At 39.5% G+C, this 25,256-nt stretch overlaps 3 protein-coding genes across 10 annotated transcripts in view; all 3 read right to left on the bottom strand.

Annotated features, from left to right (window-relative positions):
- LOC131514297 (protocadherin alpha-C2) overlaps positions 1-25,256 on the bottom strand; it is a 193,215-nt gene that overhangs the window by 102,404 nt on the left and 65,555 nt on the right. The window contains exon 1 of one of the 8 annotated variants that reach the window (XM_058734188.1): positions 16,216-18,747. The exons of the other annotated variants lie outside the window; for them this stretch is intronic. Within the exon in view, the coding sequence (XP_058590171.1) occupies positions 16,216-18,612 (2,397 nt within the window). The 5' untranslated portion in view covers positions 18,613-18,747. Of the gene's footprint in view, positions 1-16,215; positions 18,748-25,256 lie in introns of those variants that run through there. 8 annotated transcript variants of the gene reach the window in all.
- The window catches only part of LOC131514355 (protocadherin alpha-1-like), a 169,278-nt gene that overhangs the window by 69,473 nt on the left and 74,549 nt on the right, over positions 1-25,256 (bottom strand).
- Positions 1-25,256, bottom strand: part of LOC131514361 (protocadherin alpha-7-like) — a 127,795-nt gene that overhangs the window by 69,463 nt on the left and 33,076 nt on the right.

Here is a 25,256-nt window from a genome sequence, read left to right on the forward strand (position 1 = left end):
CCTTCTTTGGATCCATCCCTCCGAGGGGTCGGCCTCCCTTCGGGTGCTGCAGGGCCCCTCCCCCAGGGGACCACTGCCAGCAAAACTAGCTAAGCCTGCTCCTCCCACCCCTGTGCACCTTGCAGATCCACCCCGGCTAATACGCCAGATCCCATCAAAGCAGCACCACAAACCTGGCAGTGTGCAAGTAGCCCAGACAGGGGTCACACCACTCCACAGTGAGTCCTGCCCCTGGGAGAGGGGAAGATAAGGTACACACCAGTCTGACTGTGACCCCAGTGGTGGGCTGGGGGTAGACATCAGGTCTGACTGCGGCCCAGCCCACCAACACAAGTTACTCTGGACAGCACAGGGGAAGTGCCCTGCAGTTCTGCACCACCCCAGAAACTATCCAAAACGACCAAACGGAAGAATTCTCAAAAGAAACTCCAGGAAGTAGCTACCGCTAATGAATTGATCAAAAATGATTTAAGCAATATAACAGAGCAAGAATTTAGAATAATAGTCATAAAATTAATTGCTGGGCTTGAGAAAAGTATAGAGGACACCAGAGAATCTATTGCTACAGAGATCAAGGGACTAAGAAATAGCCACGAGGAGCTAAAAAATGCTATAAATGTGGTGCAAAATAAAATGGAGGCGGTCATAGCACAGACTGAAGAGGCAAAGGAGAGAATAGGTGAATTAGAAGATAAAATTATGGAAAAAGAGGAAGCTGAGAAAAAGAGAGATAAAAAAATCCAGGAGTATAAGGGGAGAATTAGAGAACTAAGTGATGCAATCAAATGGAACAACATCCGTATAATAGGAATTCCAGAAGAAGAAGAGAGAGAAAGGGGCTGAAGGTATACTTGAACAAATCATAGCTGAGAAGTTCCCTGATCTGGGGAAGGAAAAAGGCATTGAAATCCAAGAGGCACAGAGAATTCCCTTCAGATGTAACTTAAATCAATCTTCTGCATGACATATCATAGTGAAACTGGCAAAATACAAGAATAAAGAGAAAATTCTGAAAGCAGTGAGGGATAAACAGGCTCTAACTTACAAAGGTAGACCTATAAGAGTAGTGGCAGACCTATCTACTGAAACTTGGCAGGCCAGAAAGGAATGACAGGAAATCTTCAATGTGATGAACAGAAAAAAATATGCAGCTGACAATCCTTTATCCAGCAAGTCTGTCAACCAGAATAGAAGGAGAGATAAAGGTTTTCCCAAATAAACAAAAACTGAAGGAATTCATCACCACTAAACCAGCCCTACAAGAGATCCTAAGGGGGATTCTGTGAGTGAAATGTTGCAAGGACCACAAAGTACCAGAGACATCACTACAAGCATGAAAACTACAGACATCACAATGACTCTAAACCCATATCTTTCTGTAATACCACTGAATGTAAATGGACTAAATGCTCCAACCAAAAGACAGAGGGTATCAAAATGGATAAAAAAAACAAGACCCATCTATTTTCTGTCTATAAGAGACTCATTTTAGACCTGAGGACACCTTCAGATTCAAAGTGAGGGGATGGAGAACTATCTATCATGCTACTGGAAGTCAAAAGAAAGCTGGAGTAGCCATGCTTATATCAGACAAACTAGACTTTAAAGGCTGTAACAAGAGATGAAGAGGGGCATTATATAATAATTACAGGGTCTATCCATCAGGAAGAGCTAACAATTATAAATGTCCATGCGCCGAATACAGGAGCCCCCAAATATATAAACAATTAATCACAAACATAAGCAAGCTTATCAATAAGAATGTGGTGATTGCAGGGGACTTTAATACCCCACTTGCAGCAATGGACAGATCATCTAGACACAGGATCAATAAAGAAACAAGGGCCCTGAATGATACATTGGATCAGATGGACAGGACAGATATATTTAGAACTCTGCATCCAAAAGCAACAGAATATACTTTCTTCTCGAGTGCACATGGAACATTCTTCAAGATAGATCACATACTGGGTCACAAAACAGCCTTTCATAAGTATAAAAGAATTGAGATCATACCATGCACACTTTCAGATCACAATGCTATGAAACTTGAAATCAACCACAGAAAAAAGTCTGGAAAACCTCCAAAAGCATGGAGGTTAAATAACACCCCACTAAAGAATGAATGGGTCAACCAGGCAATCAGAGAAGAAATTTAAAAATATATGGAAACAAATGAAAATGAAAATACAACAATCCAAATGCTTTGGGAAGCAGCGAAGGCAGTCCTGAGAGGAAAATACATTGCAATCCAGGCCTATCTCAAGAAACAAGAAAAATCCCAAATACAAAATCAAACAGCACACCTAAAAGAAATAGAAGCAGAACAGCAAAGACACCCCAAACCCAGCAGAAGAGGAGAAATAATAAAGATCAGAGCAGAAGTAAACAACATAGAATCTAAAAAAAACTGTAGAGCAGATCAATGAAACCAAGAGTTGTTTTTTTTTTAAATAAACAAACTTTATAAACCTCTAGCCAGGTTTCTCAAAAAGAAAAGGGAGATGACCCAAATAGATAAAATCATAAATGAAAATGGAATTATTACAACCAATCCTTCAGAAATACAAGCAATTATCAGGGAATACTATGAAAACTATATGCCAATAAACTGGACAACCTGGAAGAAATAGACAAATTGCTAAGCACCCACACACTTCCAAAACTCAAACAGGAAGAAATAGAAAACTTGAGCAGACCCATAGCCAGCAAAGAAATTGAATCAGTTATCAAAAATCTCCCAACGAATAAGAGTCCAGGACCAGATGGCTTCCCAGGGGAATTCTACTAGACATTTAAAGCAGAGATAATACCTATCCTTCTCAAGCTGTTCCAAAAAATAGAAGGGGAAGGAAAACTTCCAGACTCATTCTATGAAGCCAGCATTACTTTGATTCCTAAACCAGACGGAGACCCAGCAAAAAAAGAGAACTACAGGCCAACATCCCTGATGAATAGGGATGCAAAACTTCTCAATAAGATACTAGCAAATCAAATTCAACAGCATATAAAAAGAATTATTCAGCATGATCAAGTGGGATTCATTCCTGGGCTGCAGGGCTTGTTCAACATTCGCAACAATGTGATACATCACATTAATAAAAGAAAAGATAAGAACCATATCATCCTGTCAATCGATGCAGAAAAAGCATGTGACAAAATTCAGCATCCTTTCTTAATAAAAACCCTCGAGAAAGTAGGGATAGAAGGAACAAACTTAAACATCATAAAAGCTAATATCATCCTCAGTTAATATCATCCTCAATGGGGAAAAACTGAGAGCTTTCCCCCTGAGATCAGGAACACGACAGGGATGTCCACTCCCATCGCTGTTGTTTAACATAGTGTTGGAAGTGCTAGCATCAGCAATCAGACAACAAAAGGAAATCAAAGGCATCAAAATTGGCAAAGATGAAGTCAAGCTTTCACTTTTTGCAGATGACATATTATACATAGAAAACCGGGTAGACTCCACCAAAAGTCTGCTAGAACTGATACATGACTTCAGCAAAGTTGCAGGACACAAAATCAATGTAGAGAAATCAATTGCATCCTTATGCACTAATAATGAAGCAACAGAAAGACAAATAAAGAAACTGATCCCATTCACAACTGCACCAAGAAGCATAAAATACCTAGGAATAAACCTAACCAAAGATGTAAAAGATCTGTATGCTGAAAACTATAGAAAGCTTATGAAGGAAATTGAAGAAGATATAAAAAAAATGGAAAAACATTCCATGCTCATGGATTGGAAGAATAAATATTGTTAAAATGTCAATACTACCCAAAGCTATCTACACATTCAATGCAATCCCAATCAAAATTGCGCCAGCATTCTTCTCGAAGCTAGAACAAGCAATCCTAAAATTTGTATGGAACCACAAAAGGCCCCGAATAACCAAAGTAATTTTGAAGAAGAAGACCAAAGAGGGAGGCATCACAATCCCAGACTTTAGCCTCTACTACAAGGCTGTAATCATCAAGACAACATGGTATTGGCACAAAAACAGACACATAGACCAATGGAATAGAATAGACACCCCAGAATTAGACCCACAAAAGTATGGCCAACTAATCTTTGACAAAGCAGGAAAGAATATCCAATGGAAAAAAGACAGTCTCTTTAACAATGGTCCTGGGAGAACTGGACAGCAACATGCAGAAGGATGAAACTAGACCACTTTCTTACACCATTCACAAAAATAAACTCAAAATTGATAAAGGACCTGAATGTGAGACAGGAAACCATCAAAACCCTAGAAGAGAAAGCAGGAAAAAAACCTCTCTGACCTCAGGTGCAGCAATTTCTTACTTGACACATCCCCAAAGGCGAGGGAATTAAAAGCAAAAATGAACTATTGGGACCTCATGAAGATAAAAAGCTTCTGCACAGCAAAGGAAACAATCAACAAAACTAAAAGGCAACCAACGGAATGGGAAAAGATATTTGCCAATGACATATCAGACAAAGGGCTAGTATCCAAAATCTATAAAGAACTCACCAAACTCCACACCCCAAAAACAAATAATCCAGTGAAGAAATGGGCAAAAAACATGAATAGACACTTCTCTAAAGAAGACATCCAGATGGCCAACAAGCACATGAAAAGATGCTCGACGTCACTTCTCATCAGGGAAATACAAATCAAAACCACACTGAGATACCACCTCATACCAGTCAGAATGGCAAAAATGAACATATCAGGAGACTATAGATGCTGGCAAGGATCTGGAGAAACGGGAACCCTCTTGCACTGTTGGTGGGAATGCAAATTGGTGCAGCCACTCTGGAAAACAGTGTGGAGGTTCCTCAAAAAATTAAAAATAGATCTACCCTATGACCCAGCAATAGCACTGCTAGGAATTTACCCAAGGGATACAGGAGTGCTGATGCATAGGGGCACTTGTACCCGCAATGTTTATAGCAGTGCTTTCAACAATAGCCAAATTATGGAAAGAGCCTAAATGTCCATCAACTGATGAATGGATAAAGAAATTGTGGTTTATATACACAGTGGAATACTACATGGCAATGAGAAAGAATGAAATATGGCCTTTTGTAGCAATGTGGATGGAACTGGAGAGTGTGATGCTAAGTGAAATAAGTCATACAGAGAAAGATGGATACCATATGTTTTCACTCTTATGTGGTTCCTGGGAAACTTAACAGAAGACCATGGGGTAAGGCAAGAAAAAAAAAGAGGTTAGAGAGGGAAGGAGCCAAAACATAAGAGCCTCTTAAAAACTGAGAACAAACTGAGGGTTGATGGGGGGTGGGAGGGAGAGGAGGGTGGGTGATGGGCATTGAGGAGGAAACCTGTTGGGATGAGCACTGGATGTTGTACGGAAACCAATTTGACATTAAATTTCATATTTTAAAAAATAAATTAAAAAAATAAATGTTGATGTTACCCAAAGCAATCTATGCATTCAATGCAATCCTTATCAAAATAACATCAGCATTCTTCACAGAGCTAGAACAAACAATCCTAAAATTTGTATGGAACCACAAAAGAATAGCCAAATAGCCAAAGGAATGTTGAAAAAGAAAACCAAGGAAGGAAGCATCACAATTCTGGACCTTAACCTGTATTACAAAACTGTCATCATCAAGACAGTACGGTATTGGGACAAAAACAAACACAGATATGTTGAACAGAATAGAACCCAGAAATGGACCCACAAATATATGGCCAACTAATCTTCAATAAAGCAGGGAAGAATGTCCAATGGAAAAAAGACAGTCTCTTTAGCAAGTGGTGCTAGGAGAACTGTACAGTGATATGCAGAAGAATGAAAATGGACCACTTTCTTACACCATACACAAAAATAAATTTAAAGGGATGAAAGACCTAAATGTGAGACAGGAAACCATCAATATCCTGCAGGAGAAGACAGGCAGCAACCACTTTGACGCTGACCACAGCACCTTCTTACTTGACATGTCTCTGGAGGCAAGGGAAATAAAAGCAAAAATGAACTATTGAGACCTCATCAAAATAGAAAGCTTCTGCACAGTGAAGGAAACAATCAACAAAACTAAAAGGCAACTGACAGAATGGGAGACGATATTTGCAAATGACATACCAGACAAAGGGTTAGTATCCAAAATCTACAAAGAACTTATCAAACTTAACACCCAAAAAACAAATAATTTAGTAAAGCAATGGGCAAAATACATGAATAGCAATGGGCAAAATACAAAATACATGAATGGGCAAAATACATGAATATAACAGACATGAAAAAAATGCTCAACATCACTCATCATCACTCATCATCAGGGAAATACAAATCAAAACCATGATGATGAGATACTACCTCACCTGTCAGAATGGCTAAAATTAACAACTCAGGCAACAAGAGATGTTGGCAAGGATGCGGAGAAAGGGGAATGCTTATGCACTGCTGGTGGGAGTGCAAACTGGTATAGCCACTCTAGAAAAATGAATGGAGGTTCCTCAAAAAATTAAAAATTGAACTACCCTATGACCCAGCAATTACACTACTATGTATTTATCCAAAGGATACAAAAATGCTGATTTACAGGGAACATGCACCCCAATGTTTACAGCAGCACCATAGACAATAGCCAAAGTATGGAAAGAGTTCAAATGTCCATGGACTGATGAATGGATAAAGAAGATGTGGTATATATATTCAATGGAATATTACTTGGCTACCAAAAGAATGAAATCAAGCCATTTGCAACAACTTGGATGGAACTAGAGTGTGTTATGCTAAGCGAAATAAGTCAGTCAGAGAAAGACAATTATCATATGATTTCACTCATATGTGAAATTTAAGATAGAAAACAAGGGCGCCTGGGTGGCTCAGTCACTTGAGCGTCTGACTTCGGTTCAGGACATGATCTCACGGTACATGAGTTCAAGCCCCACATCAGGCTTGCTGTCAGCCTGTCAGTGCAGAGCCCACTTCAGATCCTCTGCCCCCCTCTCCACCTCTCCCCCACTTGTATTCTCCCCAAAATAAATAAATATAAAAAATAAATAAGACCCAAAAAAGATAAACATAAGGGAAGGGAAGCAAAAATAATATAAAAACAGAGAGGGAGGCAAACCATAAAAGACTCTTAAATATGGAGAACAAACTGAGGGTTGCTGGCAGGGTGTTGGGTGGGGTAAGAGTAAGGGGGTGAGGGGCATTAAGGAGGACACTGGTTGGGATGAGCACTGGGTGTTATATGTAAATGAAGAATCACTAAGTTCTATTCCTGAAAAAATATTTTTTTAATTTAAAACAAAGAAATCAATGTGAAAATGGACATGGCGGTTAGAATGATACCTAAAAGCTAAGAAATACCAAAAATAGCTACCAGCCTCCAGAAACTGGAAGAGCAAGGAATAACACTTCTCGAGAAGGTTAGGAGGGACTATGACCCTGCAGATGTCTTGAGTTTGGATTTCTTAACTCTGGAACTTTGAGAGAATAAATTTCTGTTATTTTAAGCTAAAACATAAAAAATTAAAAAATAAAGGATTTAAAATTTAAAAAAAAAGAACTTGCCAAACTCAACACAAAACAAACAATCCAGTGAAGAAATGGGCAGAAGATATGAACAGACACTTTTCCAAAGAAGACATCCAGATGAATAACAGACACATGAAAAGATTCTCAACATCACTTATCACCAGGGAAATTACAAATCAAAACCACAATGAGATATCACCTCACAGCTATCAGAATGGCTAAAATTAACAACACAAGAAACAAGAGGTGTTGTCGAGGATGCAGAGAAAGAGGAATCCTCTTGCACTGTTGGTGGGAATGCAAACTGGTGCAGCCACTTTGGAAAACAGTATAGAGGTTCCTCAAAAAAATTAAAAATAGAACTACCCTACAACCTAGCAATTGCATTGCAAGGAATTTATCCAAAGGATACAAAAATGCTGATTCAAAGGGGCACATACACCCCCAATGTTTATAGCAGTGCTATCAACAATAGCCAAACTATGGAAAGAACCCAAATGTCCATCAACTAATGAATGGATAAAGCAGATGTGTTACACATACACAATGAAATACTACTCGGCAATGAAAAAGAATGAAATATTGCCATTTTCAACAACGTGAATGAAACTGGAGGGCATTATGCTGAGCAAAATAAGTCAGTCAGAGAAAGATACTATAGGATTTCACTCATAGGTGGAATTTGAGAAACTCAACAGATGAACATAGAGGAAGGGAAGAAAAAATAAGAAAAAAACAGAGAGAGACACAAACCATAAAAAACTCTTAAATACAGAGAACAAACTGAGGGTTTCTAGAAGGGTGTGGGTGGGTGGGAGGGTGCGTTTAATGGGTGATGGGCATTAAGAAGGGCACTTTTCAGGATGAGCACTGGGTGTCATACGTAACAGATGAATAATTGGGTTCTACTCCTGAAGCAAAGACTACACTGTATGTTAACTAACTTGAATATACATTTTAAAAATCCATCAATTAGAGTTTACACACTAACCATTCTAAAAATGAACCAACAAAAAATGAAATAAGAAAACAATTCCATTTATAATAGCATCAAAAACTCAAAATACTAAGGAATAAATGTAACAAAATAAATATAAAATGCATACTCTGAAAACTACAAAACATTGTTGAAAGGGACTAAAGAACTAAGTAAATGGGGGGAAAATCCCACGTTCATGGATCAGAAGACTTTTTATAGTTAAGATGGTGATGGCAATATTGTCCAAATTGATCTACAAATTGATCCCTATCAAAAGTAAGCTGGCTTTGGGGCGCCTGGGTGGCGCAGTCGGTTAAGCGTCCGACTTCAGCCAGGTCACGATCTCGCGGTCCGTGAGTTCGAGCCCCGCGTCAGGCTCTGGGCTGATGGCTCGGAGCCTGGAGCCTGTTTCCGATTCTGTGTCTCCCTCTCTCTCTGCCCCTCCCCCGTTCATGCTCTGTCTCTCTCTGTCCCAAAAATAAATTAAAAACGTTGAAAAAAAAAATTTAAAAAATAAAAATAAAAAAAAAAAAAGTAAGCTGGCTTCCTTGCAGAAATTGATAAACTGATCCTAAAAGTCACATGGAAATGCAAATCACACAGAACAGCCAACACAATCTTGAAAAAAAGAACAAAGTTGGAGCACTAATAGTTTCTGATTTTAAAACTTGCCACAAAATTACAATAATGAAAGCAATGTGGTACTGGGATAAGGATAGACATATAAATCAATGGAATAGAATCAAAATCCAGGAATGAACTCTCACATTTATTGATCAATTGATTTTCAACAATGGTTCCCAAACATTTCAACAGGGAAAGGATAGTTCTTTTCAATAAATGATGCCAGGATAACTGGATATCCACTTGCAAAAGAATAAAGTTGGATCACTACCTCACACCTGCTACAAAAATTAACTCAAAATGTATCAAAATGATGCCAGCAAAATGTCAGAATAGGAATTCCCAGCCCTTATTCCCACACAAAAATAACCATTAACAATGATATATAAGCCAAAATTCATTTTTGAGGATTCCAGAATCCAGTTAAGAAGCTGGAGTACCCCAGGTGAACACAAGGCTGAAAAAGCTGCACTGAAATCAGTAGGAAGGATCATTTTAACTTTGCTCACATCAGCCCCTCACCCATACTGGTACACCTCAGCACCCGGAAAGAATACTGTCACTACTTCACCTTCAAGGGGAAAGAGAAGAGTATAACGTGTCTCAGGGCTGTCTAAAGGACTAGTTTCTGTATTGCCTCAATCAGAGAACTGATGGAACTGGCATTGTTTGGATGCCTGGGGGCTATAGAGAACAAAAATAGCAAGGGGTCAGCTTGCTCCTTCAGGAAGGAGGGAGAGAAGTGAGGGTGTGTCTAGCCTTTTGGGTTTTCGGAAAGCTATCTAAGGAATTGGTATCTGTCTACCTGACTAGGGGTGCTGACAGGAAACCAGCACACTTGGATGCCTACTGGCCACTGAGAACAGAAGAGCTTACTGCTGTAGAACCAGAAAACTGAAATGCTGCCGACAGACACTAGAGGGAGCAACAAAGATAATTTAAATAACCCAGTCAAAAGGAGCAACAACAACAAAAAATAGAGAAAGGTATGAAGAAAACCTTTGGGACATATGGAATTTATGGGACACCTTTAAAAAGAAACAATCATTGGAGTCACAGAAGGAGAAGAGGGAAAAGGGTAGAAAGCTTATTTAAAGAAATAATGACAGAGAACTTCTCAAATATGAGGAAAGATTTGGACATCCAAGTTCATGAAGCTAGTAGGTCATCCCAAAATTTCAATCCGAAACACTCTTCCCTAAGATGAATTATAATAAAACTGTATAAAACAAAGAAAGAATTTTAAAAACACAAGAGAAAAAAAAATTTCTCTCATACAAGCAAACCCCCATTAGGCTATTAACAGATTTCTCAGCAGAAACACCGCAGGCCAGGAGAGAATGGGTGATATGTGCTGAAATAAAAATAAGCCACCAACCAAGGATATGTTATGCAGTAAACTTATCCTTCGAAATGAGACAAGATAAAGACTTTCCCGAATTAAAAAAAAAAAGGCTCAGGGAGTTCATCACCATTAGACCTGCCTTATGAGAAACGCTGAAAGGAGTTCTTCCAGCTGAAATGAAAGGGTGATGACTAGTAACATGAAAACATATGAAAATATACCACAGTCTGGTAAAGTAAGTATAGAGTCAGATTCAGAATACTCTAATATTGTAATACAGTGGTGCCATAACTACTTTAAGAGTGAAAGAACAGATATATTAAAACTAGTGATAGTTATAATTATTTGTTAATGGATACACCCTTTGAAAAGATGTAAATTGTGGGGCACCTGAATGACTCAGTCAGTTAAGCATCTGACTCTTAATTTAGGCTCAGGTCACGATCTCATGGTCTTGAGATCAAGCCCCACATTGAGCTCCACTCTAAGCATGGAGCCTGCTTGAGATTCTCCCCCCACCCCCCGTCCCCCACCCTGTGCTCACTCTCTCTAAAATAAATAAATAAATAAATAAATAAATAAATAAATAAATAAATAAACAAACAAATAAGTGAAGAGAAGGAAAAATATATTCTGTGCAAATGGAAACCAAAAGAGAGAAGAGGAGTAGCTATACTTATATCAGATAAAACCGACTTTAAGTAAAAAACCATAACAGGAGACAAAGGTCATTATATTGTGATAACAGTCAACAAAAGAATATAACAATTGTTATATATCTACCCAACATCACAGCACATAAATATATAAATCAAATACTAACTTATCTGAAGGAAGTAATAGATGACATTACAGTAATAGCAGAGAACTTCAGTACACCCACTTTCATCAATGGAGAGATAATCCAGACAGAAAATCAGTATGAAAACACTGAACTAGAACAAATGGACTTAATAGACATGTACAGAACATACCCACCAACTTCAACAGAATACACAGTCCTCTCAAGAGCACATGGAACATTCTCCAGGATAGATCATGTATTAGGTCACAAAGTAAGTCTCAGCAAATTTTAAAAGACTAAAATCATACAGAGTATCTTTTCTGACCATAATCATATGAAACTAGAAGTCAATAACCAGAGGAAAATGGGAAAATTCACAAATACTTGGAAATTTAACAACACACTCCTTAAAAACAGTGGGTCAAAGATAAAACAAAAGGGAAATAGAAGATATTTTGAAAGAAGTGAAAATGGAAACACAACATAGTAAAACTTAGGGGATGCAGCAAAAGCAGTGCTAAGAGGTAAGTTTACAACAAGAAATAACTACTTTAGGAAAAATGATCTCAAGGGGCGTCTGAGTGGCTCAGTTGGTTGGGCGTCCGACTGCAGCTCAGGTCATGATCTCACAGTTTGTGAGTTCGAACCCCGCATCGGGCTCTGCGCTGACAGCTTGGACCCTGAAGCCTGCTTCGGATTCTACGTCTCCCTCTCTCTCTCTCTGCCCCTCCCCTACTCATGCTCTGCGTCTCTCTCTCTCTTAAAAAAAATATAAACATAAAAAAAAAAGAAAAATGATCTCACTATGGGAATGCAAGCTGGTGCAGCCACTCTGGAAAACAGTATAGAGGTTCCTCAAAAAACTAAAAATAGATCTACCCTACAACCCAGCAATTGCACTACTAGGCATTTATCCACGGTATACAGGCGTGCTGTTTCGAAGGGACACATGCACCCCCATGTTTATAGCAGCAGTATCAGCAATAGCCGAAGTATGGAAAGAGCCCAAATGTCCATCAATGTATGAATGGATAAAGAAAATGTGATACACACACACACACACACACACACACACACACACACAATGGAGTATTACTCGGCAATCAAAAAGAATGAAATCTTGCCATTTGCAACTATGTGGATAGAAGTGGAAAGTATTATGCTAAGTGAAATCAGTCAGTCAGAGAAAGACAAAAATCCTTTGACTTCACTCATATGAGAACTTTAAGAGACAAAACAGATGAACATAAGGGAAAAAATAATATAAAAACAGGGAGGGGGACAAAACCGAAGAGACTCATAAATTTGGAGAACAAACTGAGGGTTATGGAGGGGTAGTGGGAGGCGGATGGGCTAAATGGGTAAGGGGCGCTAAGGAATCTACTCCTGAAATCATTGTTGCACTATATGCTAACTAATTTGGTTGTAAATTTTAAAAAATAAATAAAAAAGAAAAAAAGAAAAATGATCTCACTGGTGTGGAACCTTAAAAAACCCCAAACTATACAGAGAATGGATTGGTGTTTGCCATTTGCAGGGGGTGGGAGTGGGCAAAATGACTGAAGGTGAGCAAGAGGTACAAACTTCTGGTTATAAAATAAATAAGTTCCGGGGACATAATGTACAGTACAGTGACTATACTTAATAATACTAAATTGTATATTTGAAAGTTGCTAGGGATGCCTGGGTGGCTCAGTCAGTTAAGCCTACAACTCTTGATTTTATCTCAGGTCATGATCTGAGTTTGTGAGTTTGAGCCCCAAGTCAGGCTCTGCACTGACAGCATGGAGCTGGCTTGGAATTCTCTCTCTCATTCTCTCTTTCTCTCTCTCTCTCTCCTCCCCTGCTCTCACTCTCTCTCAAAATAAATAAATATTAAAAACAAAGTTGCTAAAAGAGTATATAGGAAAAGTTCTAATTACAAGAAAAAAAAGTTGCAACTATGTATGGTGATGGGTGTTAACTAGACTTATTGTGGTGATCATTTTCCAATATATACAAATGTCAAACCATTATATGTATATCTGAAACGAATATAATGTTATATGTCAATTATACTTCAATTTTTCAAATTAACTTAAATTAGAAATAAATGTTTATTAAATTAATTTAATTAATGGATGTTCCATATAAAAATTAAGATCTTCCTAAATAAACATGGAGACTGTAAAATCCATAAAAGAAAAATAGATGTATTTTAGTTCAGAAATGTAAAAAACACCTTTATATGGCAAAATATACATAACTACATCAATATAAGTTGTATAGGAGAAAAAATATTTGTGATATAGGTAGAAGATAAAAGTTAATATCTATATTTTAAAAAGAACTTTCTCAAACTGAAAACATTTTTTTTCAAATAAAAATGGGAAAAGAATTTAATTGATAAATCAAAGAAAACCAAACATAAATGACAGTATGCTGAAGTTCACTGGTAGTATGTAGGAATTAAAGTAACAATGAGATATCACACTGGCAGAATGTAAGACTGCTTTTGCTTTTAGAGATAAATGAGGTTGCTCATAACTTGGTGGAAATTAAAAATACTACAAAATTCTTGAAAAGTACTCTAGCAAAACATTTGAAAATTAAAATTATTAATACCCTTTGATGTGTCAATTCCACATCTGAAAATGAATTTCACAGAAATGAAACCACCAATATTTTAGAAATATATAAATGAGGGGTGCTTGGGTGACTCAGTAGGTTAAGCGTCAGGCTCCTGATTTAGGCTCCAGTCATGATCTCAAGGTTGGTGAGATTGAGCCCAGGATCTGGATCCAGACAGCACAGAGCCTGCTTGGAATTCTCTCCCTCCCTCTCTCTCTGCCCCTCCCTGGCTCGTGCTCGCTCTCTCTCTCTCTCTCTCTCTCAAAATAAACAAATAAATGTAGGGGCGCCTGGGTGGCTCAGTCGGTTAAGCATCAACTTTGGCTCAGGTCATGATCTCATGGCTTGTAAGTTCGAGCCCCGTGTTGGGCTCTGTGATGACAGCTCAGAGCCTGGAGCCTACTTCCGATTCTGTGTCTCCCTCTCTCTCTGTCCCACCCCTGCTTATGCTCTGTCTCTCAAACCTAAATAAATGTTAAAAAAAATTAAAAATAAAAATCAATAAATGTAAAAAATTCTTAATAAATAAATAAGAAACATGTAAGTAATAGTACACCATGGTTTAGGAGGGCTAATGAATACTTGAAACAAAATACTCATCAACAGGTGAATAACTGAATATATCAATGATTCACCCTGTATTATGGGGTACCACACGGCTATTAAAAATATCATGGGGCAACTGGGTGGCTCAGTTGTTTAAAGCATCCAATTGTGAGTTCACGCAGCATGTTGTGCTCCACATTAGGTGTGGAGCCTACTTTAAATTTATTTTTAAATTTATTTATTTTTAATAGAGAGAGACAGAGCACAAGTGGGGGAGGGGCAGAGAGAGAAGGAGACACAGAATCCAAAGCAGGCTCCAGGCTCTGAGCAGGGCTCAAACTCACAAACCGTGAGATTATGACCTGAGCCAAAGTCAGACGCTTAACCGACTGAGCCACCTAGGCACCCCCGTGGAGCTTACTTTAAAAAATAAGAAAAACAAAAACGAAAAAGAAATTGGATACTTGTCTGACAACATACAAAAGTATTAGATATGTGGGGATTTCCAAAGGTATTGGTGATTGAGGAAATGTAAAATGCATTATCTATCCTAGTAAACTAAAATAAACACTAACAAAAAGCCACCAGATGTATGCACGTGTGTAGCAATCCAATGACTGCAAATAAATATGTGAAAGGAAAATTACAAGCCTGTTTGTACTGGATACCTGACAGGAATGGTGATGTGACTAGAAGAAAATGAGGAGGGACCAAGCCAAAAAAAACTTAAATTTTTTTTGTTGTTTATTTATTTTTGAGACAGACAGAGACAGAACGCGAGTGGGTTAGGGACCGAGAGAGAGGGAGACATAGAATCCAAAGCAGGCTCCAGGCTCTGAGCTGTCAGCACAGAGCCCGCTGGGGGGGGGATCAAACTCACAAACTTTGAGATCATGACCTGAGCCAAAGTTGCACGCCCAACCAACTAAGCCACCCAGGCGCCCCTTTAAAAAATTTTTTTAATGTTTATTTATTTTTGAGAGACAGACAGAATGCGATCAGGGGAGGGACAGAGAGAGGGGGAGTCACAGAATCCGAAGCAGGCTCCAGGGTCTAAGCTGTCAGCATAGAGCCCAACACGGGCCTCCAACCCACGAACTGTGAGATCGTGACCAAAGCCAAAGTCGGACACTTAACCCACTGAGCCACCCAGGAGCCCCCGGAAAAAAAATTTTTTTAAAGAAACAAAAATGCACCCTTAAAGGGCATTTATGTAAAAGGTTATGTCCTCTTTAAAATAAAACACGTAAAATGGCATATGTATAAATTTTATAAAAACATTTAAAGTTTTAAAATTCTGGTTAGCCTCTTTAAAACAAACCTCTTCTAAATGCTTAAGTATTCACAACGTGTGGTTTCTTATAAATGCTCACACAGAAAATAAATGATAATACAGGTGCCTGGATGGCTCAGTCAGATAAGTGGTCTACTTCAGCTCAGGTCGTGAGTTTGAGCCCTGAATCAGGCTCTGCGATCTCAGCACCACTTCCGATCCTCTGTCTCCCTCTCTCTCCGCCCCTCCCTCTCTTTCTGCCTCTCCCTCGCTCACGCTCTCTCTCTCAAAAATAAATAAACATTAAAAAAGAAAACAAATAATTATAAACCCTGTGTAATACAAAAAACCGCCACAAATGATTACCGTTATGGGCAGTTTATTATGGCTTTTTACTAAAACTTACCTGAAAAATAATTCGACCCACTATGTCAATAATACTCATTAAATTCCATAACGACGAGCAAATTAAAGAATAATCTTACAATTGAGAATGAATCTTAAACGATAAAAGTGTGAATAAGGCTAAAATAGTAAGACAGTTTTAAATACGAACTCACCTCTTTCAAACGTTCTGAATCAGCTTCTCCTTCACCTGTTCCCTCTGTAGAACTCAGACACGGAGGAAGGCTGGGGCTAAAGGCCATGAGGTCGGTCTTGGGCGGACCCTCCCCAGAGCACACCCTCTGCCGCCTCTGCTGCGAGTACGACCAGCTCCCCACCGCGCTGGAACACACCAGCGTGGGCTTCCCCGGCCCGCACGCGCCCTCGCTGGGCGGCGCCGAGCACCGCAGCGCCACGTACAGCAGCAGCGTGAGCACCAGCAGGCTGGACACCGTGCAGATGGCGATGATCAGGTACACGTTGACATCCACCAGCGCCGTCTCCGCGCCGGCGGCGCCCGCCAACACCCGCGACGAGGCCTTGGGCGCCTGGCCGCTCTCCACCAGCGACAGCAGCACGGTGGCCGTGGCCGTCAGCGCCGGCTCGCCGTGGTCCCTCACCAGCACCAGCAGGCGCTGGCGCGGCGAGTCCGCCTCGTCCAGGCTGCGCGTCGTGCTGATCTCGCCCGTGTACAGCGCCACGCGGAACGGGCTGCGCGCGCCACCCGCCGCCGGCTGCAGCTCGTACGACAGCCACGCGTTGTAGCCCGAGTCGGCGTCCACCGCGCGCACCTTCGCCACCACGTGGCCCGCGCCCACCGACCGCCACACCAGCTCGCTCACCGCGCCGCCCGCGCCGCCCGCCCCAGGCAGCGGCAGCAGCGCGGGCGCGTTGTCGTTCTCGTCCAGCACGAACACCTGCAGCGTCACGTTGCTGCCCAGCGGAGGCACGCCCGCGTCGCGCGCGCTCACTTGGAACTGCAGCAGCTCCAGCTCCTCGTGGTCCAGCGGCTGCAGCGCGTACACCTTGCCGCTCTCCGCGTGCACCGACACGTAGCTCGACAGCGCACGCTCGCCCACCCGCCGCTCCACCAGCGAGTAGGACACCAGCGCGTTCTCCTGCGCGTCCGCGTCCCGCGCGGACACCGTGAAGATGTGGCAGCCGGGAGGGTTGTTCTCCTTCACGAACACCGTGTACTCGGCCTGCGCGAATGTCGGCGCGTTGTCGTTCACGTCGGCCACTTCCACGGACACGCTGGCCGTGGCCGACAGCGAAGGCGAGCCCCCGTCCCGTGCTGTCACTACTAGAGCATAGTCCGACACGCTCTCGCGGTCCAGGGCGCTGTCCAGCACCAGCGAATAGTAATTCTTGAAGGTGGACACCAGCTTGAAGGGGACATGGGGTGTTAGTGAGCAGGTCACCTGCCCGTTGGCGCCAGAGTCACGGTCGGACACGCTGATCAAGGCGATGACAGTGCCCACCTGAACATCCTCTCGTACCGGGAGTGACAGAGAAGTGATGGTAATATGTGGGATATTATCGTTTATATCTAGTACTTCCACCAAAATGGTACAATGACCTGCCATTGGAATATTCCCCTTGTCTATTGCCTCCACCGGTATTTCGTACAATTTCTTTTCTTCGAAATCTAGTTTACCCTTTGTTCTAATTTCTCCACTGTTAGGATTTATGATAAATGCATTCAGCACTGCAGGAGATACAGGCCTTCTAAATGAGTAGCTTATGTCTCCATTCGTACCATCATCAAGATCTGTGGCATTTAGCTTGATCACTAATGTACCATTAAATGCGTTCTCTAATACCGTCACTTTATAAATGAATTGGTCAAATTCTGGGGCATTGTCATTCACATCCAGAATTTCGATCAGCAACTGAACTGTGCCGGTCATCTCCGGTTTACCCCCATCATTGGCTGTCAATAATAAACTATGCTCCTGAATTTGCTCTCTGTCCAATGATTTTCTCAACACAAGTGACAACGAAGACGTTTGTTCACGATTGTTTTGTGTGTCCAAAGCGAAATAGTCGTTGGGATCGATTCGGTAGGTCAAGGCTGAGTTTACTCCAATATCTGCATCGGATGCGCCATCTAGTGGAAACCGAGTTTCTGGGGGTCTAGATTCTGCAATGATTATTCTTTTCTTACTTTCAGGGAACACAGGCGGGTTGTCGTTAATATCTTTAACCTCCACCTCCACATGGAAAACCTGCAGCGGCCTGTCCACGATCACCTCCAGGTGGATGCTGCACTCCGCGTTCCGCCCGCACAACGCCTCCCGGTCGATCCGAGAATTCACAAACAAAATTCCATTCTGCAGATTTACCTCCAGTAGGTCCCCGCGGTCTTTGGACACCACCCGGAATTGGCGTCGCACCAGCTCTGCCAGCTCCAGCCCCAGGTCCTGTGCGATTCGGCCCACGAAAGTGCCGTGTTTGGCCTCTTCCAGGACCGAGTAGTGGATCTGGCCGCTCCCAGCCTCCCAGGCTGTGAGCAGCAGAAGCGACTGGAGAAAACTCAGGGCTCCGGGGCCTCCTCGCCAGGAAAACAGCATGGTACACTCAAAAGGATTCAAAGATAGCTTAATGTATGTGTAATACCTTACCGCAAACTGATTCTCACGGCCTTCTATAGGGGAAGATTCACTAGAGGTTTTCCACTATCTGCCAAATCTTCTGCAGGACGGAAGAAGCGGAGGCACGTTCTTCAGGCAAACGTTCTCAGTGAAGAGCGACACCAAGCGCATTAATTTATAACTGTAAACATGATTCAGTATTCCTATTTTCCGTTGATGTAGGGTTGGGTTTTTTTGCATTTCGTGAGGTTTTTCACTGCAAATACCCAACTGAAGATTAAATGTCTTTCTTTCCAGAGACAGTAAATCACTACATTCTTCTTTTTATTGGATGGTAGTTGAAAATTTGTCGATGAATTCCATTTTTCCACAAATAAATTTTTGCAGAAACTTTCATGCAGAATTTTGAAAGAGGAATTTTCGGCACTTACTTTTGGAAGTCAGTTTCCAGTTCTGCCTAGTTTTGGGGGTTTTGTTTGGGAATATCTTTTTCCTATAATATTTATTTATAACTGCTCACACAACAGCCATTGACTCAAAATGGAAACAATCAATTATAAGAAGAAAACAAATGATTGTGAAAAATATTAATAAGTGATATACCAGATTTTAAATAAATATACTGTATTTGTAACTTCCCCCAAATATGACAGTGAAATGTGGACACAATATTTGTATTTAAAGGAAGTGTCCTGTCAATGTGTGTATGAGTTTGTATGGGAGCACACTTGTGCATAAACACAACAATTTAGACTATTAAAATATAACAATGCTTTAAATTTCTCTTTGTATAAAACATGCCAAGAAGTAGCATCCTATCTATTTGATGGAATTTAGATTACTACAAATAAGCTAAACTTCCCTCTTCTCTTGCACACCATCACTGGAAAAAAACTTACTATCATTTAAATTGACTGATATTCCAAAAATCAACAGGTAGATGCTAACACATCTTTAGCAAGGAAGAAAGGAAGAAAATTTTACATTTACCTACTGCTACAACTATCTTTACCAAGCCAAAAAGTTCCAGGTGAAATAGGGCTATGAAAGATGCAGTACAGGGGCTCCTGAGTGGCTCAGTCGGTTAAAAATCAAACTTCAGATCACATCATGATCTCACGGTTCACCACTTCAAGCCCTATGTCTGGCTCTGTGCTGACAGCTTGGAGCCTGAAGCCTGCTTCCAATCCTGTCTCCCCCTCTCTCTGCTCTTCCCCCACTTGTGCTGTGACTCTTTCTCACTCTCTCTTAAAAATAAACATTTTAAAATAAAAAAAAAAGGATGCAGTACAGCTCCAACAATTATCTTGCCTGTTCTATGCACAAATCTGCAGGAAACAATAGTTGAGTTCATTTTTGTATTTTTGCTCATCTGTGAAAATATGGGTAGTGTATTTGATATTCTCTTAAACTCATCCTCCTCTCATGTTCCATTACTTTTATTAGCATAGCTTTACTCTTATAGTGGGAACAGTCCCTCGATTCTTTCTAGTTGTTCTTGTTTATCAAGCTCCATCCTGTTTCCCTTTCCTTTCCACCTAACCTTGATTATATGATCAACTATTTATAATACGTCAGACACCACAAAAGCACTTAACTACTTACATTATTCCTCTAACATTTCCCTTAGCTTCCAATACACAGCCTAACTACACATTTTCTCTCTTATTGAGCTTCTCCATTTAGGGATGCCACTTCACCATCATCTCTGTATTCCCTACAAGCTTACTCTCACCTTTACCTTGATTGGGCTCTCAAATGAATTCATAACTCTTTCCTCCTACATACAGATATTCTTCTAGATTTTCTTCTTTCTCTTCTCAAATTCCCACCATTTCATTCTCAGATAATTTACCCAGAGAGATAAGTAATCAAACATAAATTTAATGGCTCTCTTCTTATATCAACATTTTTCTTTATATTCTCTATTTTTTCATTGCCTACTAAGGAAAAGTGGTCCCCACTTTTAAAGCCAATCTTATCCTCTTAAAACATTATCCTTCATACTTTTCATCTTTATCTACATTCTTAATCTGCCTCATCTTCAGTATCTCCTTCTTTACTTGCTTCTTTTCCTCACACTACAAAAATACTCAAGTGTCTTTAAATATGTATACACACACATGTACACATATTATACACACACACATTTAAACTTTCTACTTCTTGGGGGGGGGTTGTTCTGTTTATCTCCTCCTCTTCCCTCAAACTTCTAACATTTACTTGATGTATTGTACTTTGAGTTTTATTTCAGCTGTCTGTTGTATTACCTTGTGATTTTTAGCTTATTATAGTGGGTTGAATGGCAACTCCCCTAAAAGATATGCCCACATCTTAATCCCTGGAACCTGCAAATATTACTTTCTATGGAAAATTATGTGATTAAGCTTAGGGTCCTGAGAGAAGGAGCTTAGCCTGGATTACCTAGGTAGGCCCTAAAGTGCAATCACATGTATCCTTATAAGGCAAACAAACATATGAAGAAGATGATATTCAGAAGAGGAGGCAATGTTTTTACAAAATACAGCAACCATTCTTGATTTAAAAAAAAAACCTCAATAATGTAGGGATAGATGGAAAATACCTCAAGTTTATAAAGGCCATATATGAAAGACCCACAGCTGATATCATCCTCAATGGGGAAAAACCAACAGCCTTTCCCCTATGGTCAGGAACAAGACAAGGATGTCCACTCTCAACATTACTATTTAACATAGTACTGGAAATCTTAGCTTTAGCAATCAGACAACAAAAAGAAATAAAAGGCATCCGAACTGGCAAGGAAGAAGTCAAATTTTCACTACTTGCAGACGACATGATACTCTTATGTAGAAAACCCGAACAATTCCACCAAAAAATTTCTAGAGCTAATATATGAACTCAGCAAAGTCGCAGTATATAAAAGCAACATCCAGAAATCTGTTTCATTTCTATACACCAATAACAAAGCAGCAGAAAAAGAAATCAAGGAATTGATCCCATTTGCAACTTCACCAAAAATAGTAAGATACCTAGGAAAAAACCTAACTAAAGAGATAAAAAATCTGTACTCTGAAAACTATAGAACACTTATGAAAGAAATTGAAGAGGACACAAAGAAATGGAAAAGCATTCCACGCTCGTGGATTGGAGAAGAAACATTGTTAAAATGTCTATACTACCCAAAGCAATCTACACATTTAATGCAATCCTTGTCAAAATACCACCAGCATTTTTCGAAGAGCTAGAACAAACAATCCTAAAATTTGTATGGAATCACAAAAGACTCCAAATAGCCAAAGCAAACCTTAAAAAAAATCTAGAGGCATCACAATTCTGGATTTCAAGCTGTATTACAAAGATAAGGTACTGTCACAAAAACAGACACATACACTAATTGAATGGAATAGAAAACCCAGAAATGAACCCACGAATATATAGTCAACTAATCTTCAAAGTAGGAAAGAGTATCCAGTGGAAAAAAGACAGTCTCTTCAATAAACGGTGTTGTGAAAACTAGATGGCAACATGGAGAAGAATGAAACTGGACCGCTTTTTTACACCATACACAAAAATAATTCAAAATGGGTGAAAGACCTAAATATGAGATAGGAAACCATCAAAATACTAGAGGAGAACACAGGCAGAAACCTCTTTGACTTCAATCAGAGCAACTTCTTACCAGGCATGTCGCTGAAGGCAAAGTAAACAAAAGCAAAGATGAACTATTGGGACCTCATCAAAATAAAAAGTTTCTGCACAGCAAAGGAAACAATCAGCAAAACTAAAAGGCAACCTACAGAATAAGAGAAGATATTTGTAATGACATATTTGATAAAGAGTTAGTATCCAAAATCTGTAAAGAATTTATCAAACTCAACACCCAAAAAAATAAATAGCCCAGTTAAAAAATGGGTAGAAGACACAGACACTTTTCCAAAGAAAGCATACAGATGGCTAACTAATACATGAAAAGATGCTCCACATCACTCATCACCAGGGAAATAAACATCAAAACCACAATGAGATACCACCTCACAGATGTCAGAATGGCTAAAATTAACAACACAAGAAACAACAGGTGTTGTTGAGGGTGCAGAGCAAAAGGAATCCTCTTGCACTGTTGGTGGGAATGCAAACTAGTGCAGCCACTCTGGAGAACAGTATAGAGGTTCCTCAAGAAACTAAAAATAGAACTACCCTACAATCCAGCAATTGCACTATTAGCTATTAACCCAAAGGATACAAAAATACAGATTTGAAGGGGTACACGCAACACAATGTTTATAGCAGCATTATCAACAATAGCCAAACTATGGAGAGAGCCCAAATGTCCAGACTGATGAGTGGACAAGAAGATATAGTATATATGTACAAATATGTAATTCAGCCATCAAAAAGAATGAAATCTTGCCATTTGCAATGATGTGGATAGAGCTAGGATATATTATGCTGAGCAAAATAAGTCAATCAGAGAAAGACAAATACCATATGATTTCTTTCACTCATACGTGGAATTTAAGAAACAAACCAGATGAACATATGGGAAGGAGGGGGAAGAGAAGAGAGGGAAACAAACTACAAGAGAATCTTAATGATAAAGAACAAACTGTGGGTTGATGGAGGGAGGAGGATAGGAGATGGGCTAGGCGGGTTGATGGGTACTAAGGAGAACACTTGTTGTGATGAGCACTGGGTGCTGTATGTAAGTGATGAATCAATGAATTCTATTCCTGAAACCAATATTGCACTGTATGTTAACTACCTAAAATTTAAATTAAAATAAAATAAATACAGGGACGATAAAAAATAATGGTATTACTTAATGGAATTAAAAAACAATCATTATATATGCATGTTTATAACATATTATTTTTTATTTTTTGTTTTATTGGAAAGATTATATGCACAAAGTCCAATAAAAATAAAACTTTTTTGTCAAAAAATTATGTGATAGTGGCAATGAACAGGATATTTTACTTTAAATTTTTTTGAATGTTATACAATTATTCTAGCAATGGGTTCAAATTGAAAAACCATTTGAAGAAAAATAGAGACAGAATTATTGAACAAAAGTGACAAAAGTATTTATATAGAATACCTATAATTTGACCTATTAATTCACAGACAAAAGATCTGAAAATATAGGCTCCAACTGTTAATGTTTACCAGCATTTGAAGCTTACACTTTTTATTCTACACAGTTCTTAACATTGTGTATTTCTTTACAAAGAAGTTTTACACCTCAAAAAAATCATTTTAAATGTTTTAAGGATCAAAAAGATAAACATAAGCAAAAAATTTAATCTTCAAATTTTGGAGAATCTTGTGCCCATATTAAAGGCTCAAAATTCAGGAAAAAAATAGTAGCTTTGAAAAGAGTAATGGACATCCCAATAATTACAGACTGGAATCTCTGACTAAAGTCTTAGGTGTAGCCTCAACCTCTCTGAATTTCTGATGCTCGGTAATAACTCCAGAGGATAAACACATCACTAAGGAATATAAATTTAACCAAGAGTGTAACTAGAAATATGTTTCTATTGTGTCCAAAAGAAATTAAATTGCTATATAATAAGTATAATAAATAATACTTTTTACCTTTTTGATATATTTAATTTTTTTTTCAACGTTTTTTATTTATTTTTGGGACAGAGAGAGACAGAGCATGAACGGGGGAGGGGCAGAGAGAGAGGGAGACACAGAATCGGAAACAGGCTCCAGGCTCCGAGCGATCAGCCCAGAGCCTGACGCGGGGCTCGAACTTACGGACCGCGAGATCGTGACCTGGCTGAAGTCGGACGCTTAACCGACTGCGCCACCCAGGTGCCCCTACCTTTTTGATATAGATCAGACTTATAAATACTACCCAATTTGACTTGTAATTATGAATCTACATTTATAAACAATGGATACACTCATATTTTGAATATATAAAACTATAAATTATTATAATAATAAAAAAGAAGAAGAAAAGTAGGCAATATGACCAGGGAGACAGAGTGGTGTGGCCAAAAGCCAAGGAATGCCGATAGCCATCAGGAGATATCAGAGATAACACATTTTCCTTTCAAGCTCCAGAGGGTACAGCCCTGCCAAAACTTTAATTTTGGACTTCTGGTTCCCAGAGTGGAGAGAGAGTAATTTTTTGTTGTCTTAAGCCAGCCAGTTTTTGGTAATTTGCTACAGCAACCCCAGGAACTAACACACCTATTCACCTAAATTCTTTACTTGGACACATTGATTTCATTTTGTTATGTATATCTTCTGATTTAATTCTTTCATAGGTTGTTCTCTAAGGGAATCACTCCCAAATCTACTTTTATAATCTCCCCTGAGTTCCAGATCAAAATGACATTTCCAATCATAATGGCATGCTCCAAGGACCACAAAAGTAATATTTTCTTAAATGTTTCTCTCCATTTGGTAGCTGGACAACCATACACAAACTGTTTCTCCTACTGTACCCTGCATCTCAGTTACTGGCAATCTCATCCTCCTAAGTGACCAAACTAAAAACATTAGTGTCGTCCTCTACTTTTGTCTTTCTTTTATGATTTGTAATGAATCGGTCATTATTAGGTTGCCTCTACTTTGCCAATGCCTCTTGTACATGTTTCTTTCAATCCATTTTGACTTGACTG

Source organism: Neofelis nebulosa, chromosome 1 (genome assembly GCF_028018385.1).
Source record: "Neofelis nebulosa isolate mNeoNeb1 chromosome 1, mNeoNeb1.pri, whole genome shotgun sequence".
Lineage (NCBI taxonomy): Eukaryota > Metazoa > Chordata > Mammalia > Carnivora > Felidae > Neofelis > Neofelis nebulosa.